Raw genomic sequence first — 7,891 nt, 5'->3', positions numbered from 1 at the left:
CATATATATATACATACATATATACATATATACATATATATATAAATATATATATATATATATATACATATACATACATATATATACATATATATATATATCTACACACACACACACACACACAAGTTACATTAGATTATTGCAGTGTGTGAAAAAGTCTCAGGGCCACTCAGAGGGAGGACTTGTACAGTTTGATGGCCGCAGGCAGGAATGATAGATAGTTCGTAGCTTACACAGCATCCTCCACTCTGACACCACCATCAGAGAGTCACACTCCGTTCCCACAACGTCACTGGCCTTGCGGATCAGTTTGTTGAGTCTGTTGGTGTCCACCACCCTCAGCCTGCTGCCCCATCACACAACAGCCTAGAGGATAGCACTGGCACCACAGACTCATAGAAAATCCTGAGCATAGTCCGGCAGATGTTGAAGGACCTCAGTCGCCTCAGAAAATAGAGACGGCTCTGGCCCTTCCTGTAGAGAGCGTTAGTGTTCTTAGCCCAGTCCAATTTATTGTCAATGTGTACCCCCAGGTACTTACAGTTGCCCAAAAAATTTAATAATCTTAAAAAATAAATAAATAAATAACTGAGTACACCCCTCCCATTTTTGCAAATATTTCATTTTATCTTTTCATGGGACAACACTGTAGAAATGACACTTTGATATAACTTAAAGTAGTCAGTGTACAGCTTGTATAGTAGTATAGATTTACCTTCCTCTGAAAATTACTCAAAACACAGCCATCAACATCTGGCAACATAAGTGAGTACACCCCACAGTGATCATGTCCAAATTATGCAAAAAAAATAAAATACAGTACATGGATCACACAATGCCTACCTTAGTTGAATATAAACCCAAATATGACATCTAATGTTGTGTTTGATGTGTATTGACTAATTACCTCCGCCAAGGAGGTTATGTGTTCGCCGGCATTGGTCAGCTTGTCTGATTGTTTGTCTGCAAAGTAACTCAAAAAGTTCTGAACGGATTTTGATGAAATTTGAGGAAAGGTTGATAATGGGACAAGGAACAGATGATAAAATTTTGGTGGTGATTGGTTGAAGCGAAGTGAATAAAATAATAAAATGGTAGGAAATCTGAACTGCTTGGGGGAGGTCTGCGCTCTCCGAGTGCTTTTCTAGTTATTTTTACATTCACTTTGAAGCTGTTCAGAATGATAAACACATCTGATTTCTGATGTGGTCAGACAACACATCATAAGAACCACTTCTGAGAGAGAAAAATGTAGTTAAAGTATTGCAGTAAAAGTAGTGTTTGGTCCCTCTGACTGATATTATTATATATGACATCATTAGATTATTAATACTGAAGCATCAGTGTTAGAGCATGTTACTGTTGTAGCTGCTGGAGGTGGAGCTAGTTTCAACTACTTTATAAAAACTTGACTATTTTTATTATGATCAGGCCTGTCACGATAACAAATTTTGCTGGGCGATTAAATGCGTCAGAAATTATTGTGATAAGTGATAATATTGCGTAATATTGTGCTTTTAAGACCATTTTTATTATTGTTGTAATTTTGCTGTTGTTGGACCATTTTTTAAACTTATATAATGATAATAAAGGCAAAATGATGCAAGTACTCCTTTTAAAGAGAAATAAACATTAATTTAACAAGAATATTTAGGAATACAAAAAAGAAAATTTAAATATCCGAAGTAACACATAAAAATATCGAGATAAATAAATACATACAAAGAAAATAGACTCTCAGTCTCTCACTCTCAGGTGTGCAGTTAAGTTGGTCATATTCGCTCTTTTTGTTGAGATGGTTTTAGAACAAACCCGGCACAACGGCTCGTCCAAATTACTGGGCTCCCCTCTGTCATTTGGTTTAAATCCAAAACACTCCCATACAGGGGCCGTGGCATTTGGTTTAGGAACAAGTTCCCTGTCTTTCTCTTGCGCTCAACTCTGTTTTTTTCTCCGCCTCGTCTCCCCCTCACGAAGATCGCACTGTGTGTGTGTAGCCCATAGCCCCGCCTCCCCCACAGAGACAAAGACACTCGATGACAAGAGCTTTCCCTCCGTTCATTACACTAATGAACCAACTCACCTGGCTGCCAGATGATGCCTGGCAGTGAATGCTCTTTTCGTCCAGTCTCTTAGGTGGAGAGAGACGAGGAAAACAAACACGCATGAATATGGCAATTAATCCCTTTTATTTTACCGTGCAATTAACCGACTTATCGCATATTGCAACAGGCCTAATTATGATTCCCAGTCCTGCCTGCTCCCGTTGACTTTTTTTCCCATCCCGTCCCAATCACGTGACGAATAGTGAAACTGATTCCCATCCCGTGGGAATACCACGGAAATCCCGTGACCCGTGGGACTCCCGAAAAACATGTCAACCTCTAGTGTGGACTGCAGGCAGGTCGGTCTAGTACCTACGCTCTTTTACTACAAAGTCACGCTGTTGGAATACGTGCAGAATGTGTTTCATTGTGGGGCGTCAGTGGATTGGTGGGTGGAGCGGGAGCCCCATGTGCAGGGCTGTTGCCGCGGCGGCCGGGGTTCGACTCCAGCCTGTGGCCCTTTGCTGCATGTCGTTCCCTCTTTCTCTCCCCCTTTCACACTGACGCTGTCCTGTCAGTTAAAGGCAAAAACGCAAAAAAAAAAAAAAATCTTTAAATAAAAAAAAAAAAAAAAAAAATGTGTTTCATTGTCTTCCTGGAATAAGCAGGGACGTCCCTGAAAAAGACGTTGTCTGGATGGCAGCATGTGTTGCTCCAAAACCTGTCTGTACCTTTCAGTATTTATAGGCCTTCACAGATATGCAAGTTACCCATGATGCCATGGGCACTAACATAGTGTCAGTCCATCTCAGATGAGCTCAGGCTCAGAGAAGCCTGCAGTGTTTCTGGATGTTGTTGACATATGGCTGTCACTTTGCATGGTAGAGTCTTTTTTTTTCTTTAAAGATTATTTTTTCAGGCTTTTTTGCCTTTAATGTATAGGACAGAGTGAATCTGGGGTGAGAGAGAGCGGGAGGGTGACATGCAGAGATGGTTGCAAGCGGGAGTCGAACCTGCGACCGCTACAGCAGGGTGACAGTAGTTTTCAAAAGTGTTCCTAAGCCCATGTAGTAAATCCTTTATACAATCATGTCGGTTTTTAACAAAGTGCAGTCTGAGGAGTCAAAGGTCACAGACATTCATTGTTGGTTTACAGCTTTGCCCCTTACATGCAGAGATTCCTCCAGATTCTCTGAAAATTTTGATGACATTATGGATTGCAGATGTGAGAATGTAATGTGAAATCACTGAATTCTCTGATAAATGGTAAATGGGCCTGCACTTGTAAAGCGCCTTTCTAGTCATCCGACCACTCAAAACGCTTTTTACACTGAGAGTCACATTCACCCATTCACACACACATTCATATACTGGTGGCCGAGGCTATCATACAAGGTGCCAAATGCTACTCAGTTTTTAACACATTCACACATCAATGGAACAGCCATCGGGAGCAATTTGGTGCTCAAGGATGCTTCGACATATAGGCTGGAGGAGCCAGGGATCAAACCGCTGAGCTTCCGATTGGTGGACGACCCACTCTATCTCTGAGCCACAGCCGCCCACACAACTGTGTGATGAGAAACATTGTTCTTAAACTGTCTGTTTGCCCACACAATTTTTCACAAACTGGTGAACCTCACGCCATCCTTGCTTGTGAACAACTAAGTATTTTGATGACGCGACTTACTTACCCAATCATAATACTAACACCAATTAACCCGTTTACCTGTGGAATGTTCCAAAGAGCTGTTTTTAGAGCATTCCACACCTGTCCGTCTTTTATTGCCCTGCTCCAGACTTTTTTTGGAATGTACTACAAGCATCAAATTCAGAATGAGTGTATATTTACAACAAACAACAAAATTCAGTATCAGTCTGAACATTGAATAAATTGTCTCAGTAGTGTATGGATTTGCAAATCAGCGCATTCTGTTTTTATACACGTTTCACATAGTGTCCCAACTTTTTGGAATTTAGCATTGTATTTACAGATATCTTTCACCCAAACAAAAGGACAGCATCTTACTCTTTGCAGCGGCTGGTGGCTGAGGCAGGAAGCCACCAGTTGGGATGCCGATAGTGCTCATCCTCTGAACCAGGTTGGCCACATTTCCTGCACTCTTCTCTCTCCTCGGAGGCTGAGAGGCTTCCTCTTTTGGCTCACTCATTGTTTCCTTGACGTCTTTGGATTCCTTCTTCAGTTCCTAAAGAAAATACCAGAAACACAGCAGTAAGTGGGAAGCATTCTTTCCCAGCATTCTATAATGTTACTATCATTAAATTATTATTCTAACCCCAACATGTCCAAACATATTCTGAATATTGGTTTCTATTCCTAATTACATTTCAGAATACACAGATGCATCAACTATTCATACTATTATACAGTGTTTACCAGTGTTTCCCCTACCACTACGCTCTCTGCATTGCACACGGCAAAGTTCCACCCAGATGCATAAGTGCCACCGCCTCCGGGGTAAACGCAGCGGTCGGCTGGGATAAAATTTATGATGGAGTGGACCGGAGCAGAGCGAAGAATGCGCAGAACCAAGCGGAGCAGACGAGCGGCGCAAAGTGACAGGTCTGCTAGCGAGGAGCGGAAATTTTCACCCGGTCCACTCCGCTCACATGCTCTGCCACGGACATCGGGTCGAGGAGGAGGAATAGCGACTATTTAAAAGAGACACTATAAATGTAAGCAGCTAGGTAAGATGACGTGTGCCGTCTGAGTGCCGTAAATCGTTTCGTCCTGGAAGCGACCTGGGGCGGACCTGGAGACAGTTTCCTAAAGGTATGGATATACACTATATGGAAATAGTTTATCTTCACACCGATGGTCACATTTGCTGTTGTAGGTCACGCACAGACATCAGCAGAAACAAGAGACTTTTGCACATCCAGTTAAAAGTTCCTTGTAGCGGCTTTAACATACCCTGCAAGTTTTGTAATGATTGGACAATCAAGTTCTGATTTCTGGTTTGATTAATGTTACCGCATGCCCCTTTTTTGTATTTGTTGTGCCCCCTAGTGGTCAATTTGAATTAAACTTTCAGGATATATGCCTGGTACCTCTAAAGACATTGCTTGCAAGGTTTGTGATGATTGGTCCAAACGTTGTGGAGTCATTTGCTGATCCACACCCCCTTAAAAGTTCATTGGTCAATATCTTTAAAACACAGTGAGATAATATAACAGTAAAATATAACAGTACAAGTGTTGGTGATAAAATTCTGACAAAACATTGCACATCATTCTGCTGATTTCAGGTATATTGTCATATATTTTGGTGACATTTGCTTCAAAATGAGATGTCACCTTCCACCGGAAGCACATGGGTGATGGCAGCATGAGACAAAAGCTCCCGACACCCTTGGTTAAATAAAATGCTAAAAATGGGGAAAATCCTGCACCATTTTTACTAAACTGCTTGGCTTTAAAAGGTTATGAAGCTGCACTCTGGATCTGTTGCTCAGTCTTCAAGGAAAGTGCAAGAAAAACAGTAAAAACAAAATCCAGAAGAACGCATGATGCTCCAAAGATTCACGGACGAAATCATGGATAAACTGGAACATATGAGTAAGGATTTCAAAGAATTCCGATCTGAAACGAAGAAAGCCTTTACTGACCTGAGCCAGGACGTAAAACTGATTAAACAAGAGCTTAAGGACACCCGACAACAGGTGAATGAGGCAGAGGAAAGACTTTCATGGCTCTCTGCCATTGAAATCTGGATGGGCTATAATTTTCTCCAACTAAATGCTGCTAAGCAATTGTAATAAAGGACTCTTCAAATCACAGAGACTCTGATGGAGACCATGGAGAAGAGCAATCTAGGCAATTGAAGCCACGGAGACTACAGGCGCCCTCTAAAAAATTGTTTACAAAGTCGCCAACGGCCACAGAGAACACTGACGACCAGCCTGGGCCTAATGGTGAAGTTCGGCGTAGCTCACGGCAATCTAGTCGTGTTTCATCCCAGCATCCCAGCCCAACAACAGCAAACACTGCAAGGTCAGATGAATTCAGCGAACCTGATCTGGATTCGTCAGATGAATGGTTGCCGTCTGGATCAACAGCCTTGTCCCAAGACACTCCAGACAGACATGAACGAGGTAAGGAGCTTATTTTGACTGCTTTATTTTTTTACTCAAGAGGCAATTTGATAAAGTGTCCTGTAGTGAGAGATGAATTGAGGGTTAGGAAGGGAAGGAGGTTATGTGTTTTTAATATTTTTTTATATTACTATTACTATTGCTATTTGCATTCAGATTTTATATTTAATTGTTGATAGTATTTCCTTTCTATACGCATGCTTCTAATTACTTTATATTTTTTATATATTTTATATTCTTTGTTATGCACCAATACACCAAGCCAAATTCGTTGTATGTGAAAAGCTAATTGGCAATAAAACTGATTCTGATTCTGATGTGACATGGACTGGAGGAGGGGGAGGGGACTGGCTCAAGAGAGTATCTTACACATCTTTATGTTACTGTGATTTCAGACACAGATCATAGGGAGCCACCGCCATGTAGGCCCACTAGTTCCTCAACTGTAACATCTGTTGCCAGTACAGATGCTGAGGAAGGTAAGAGAAAAAATATTTTTCTGCACAGAACACAACTAAAAAAAATGTAATGTTGTTTTATGGTAATTGTATGTACTACCACAATTTACAGGTTGTGCATCGAGCAGAGATCCCAGACCTCCCACTCCCACTCCTGTTGGCAGTGCAAAGAAGAAGAAAGGTTAACAAAAAAAGAAAAAAAAAAAAAGCTAGCTAACATTAGCTATGCAGCATTCATTGACAGAATGAATAAAGTAAAATTTGTCCTTTGGGAAAGTGGCGAGGATTAAACAGAGTAAAACTTTTGTGTAACCCTCTGTTGATATGCTCTGACCAGCAGAGTCAAGTAAAGCAGTACCTAGGTTATGCTAAATGTTAGAATCGGCTACTATTTAGATTTTCAGTGAACAGGATCCTGAGTTCTTAGCAGTTGATGTTGAGCTGGCTAAATTTCCAGTTTAGCAATGTATATTCAATCAGGCTTAACAGAAAACCATAAACAAGGTAGAAATGGTGATAACTACAGGAGGTGTTAGTTACAATCTAGGGTGAATAGCTAATGGATAATAATGCGGTGCCTCCACTGTGGAGTTACTAGCCTTATACACTATGAGCTGTGCCTAGGCCTGTTGCAATACGCGATAAGTCGATTAATTGCACAATAAATTTAAAGGGAGATGGTAACTTTTCCGCCCGCTATTAATTGCCATATACATGCGTGTTTGTTTTCCTCATCTCTCTCTACCAAAGAGACTGGATGACAAGAGCGTTCACTGCCGTGCATTGTCTGGCAGCCAGGTGAGTTGGTTCATTAGCGTAATAAATGTAGGGAAAGCTCTTGTCATCGAGTGTCTTTGTCTCTGTGGGGGAGGTGGGGCTATGGGCTACACACACACACACACACAGTGCGATTTTCGTGAGGGGGAGACCATAGACTGTATGGGGGAGATGAGGTGGGGGAAAAAAAGAGAGTTGAGCTTAAGAGAAAGACATGGAACTTGTTCCTAAACCAAATGCGATGGCCCCTGCCTGGGAGTATTTTGGATTTATACCAAATGACAGAGGGGAGCCCAGTAATTTGGACAAGCGGGTGTGCCGGGTTTGTTCTAAAACCATCTCAACGAAAAGAGTGAGTACGACCAACTTAACTGCACACCTGAAACATAAATCTTAAAAATGAACATGAATGAATGGTAAAAAAATATATATATATATATATATATATATATATATATATATATATATATATATATATATATATATATATATATAT

The 7,891-nt window shown here is 41.0% G+C and overlaps 1 protein-coding gene across 2 annotated transcripts in view; it reads right to left on the bottom strand.

Moving 5' to 3' along the window:
• Nucleotides 1–7,891, bottom strand: part of cd2ap (CD2-associated protein) — a 289,563-nt gene that overhangs the window by 184,940 nt on the left and 96,732 nt on the right. For both annotated transcript variants that reach the window (XM_050058858.1, XM_050058859.1), the window contains exon 3: nt 4,075–4,252. In XM_050058858.1, the coding sequence (XP_049914815.1) occupies nt 4,075–4,252 (178 nt within the window). The remainder of the gene's footprint in view (nt 1–4,074; nt 4,253–7,891) is intronic.

Source organism: Epinephelus moara, chromosome 12, assembly GCF_006386435.1.
Source record: "Epinephelus moara isolate mb chromosome 12, YSFRI_EMoa_1.0, whole genome shotgun sequence".
NCBI lineage: Eukaryota > Metazoa > Chordata > Actinopteri > Perciformes > Serranidae > Epinephelus > Epinephelus moara.
This window is presented reverse-complemented; position numbering and strand designations above follow the sequence as displayed.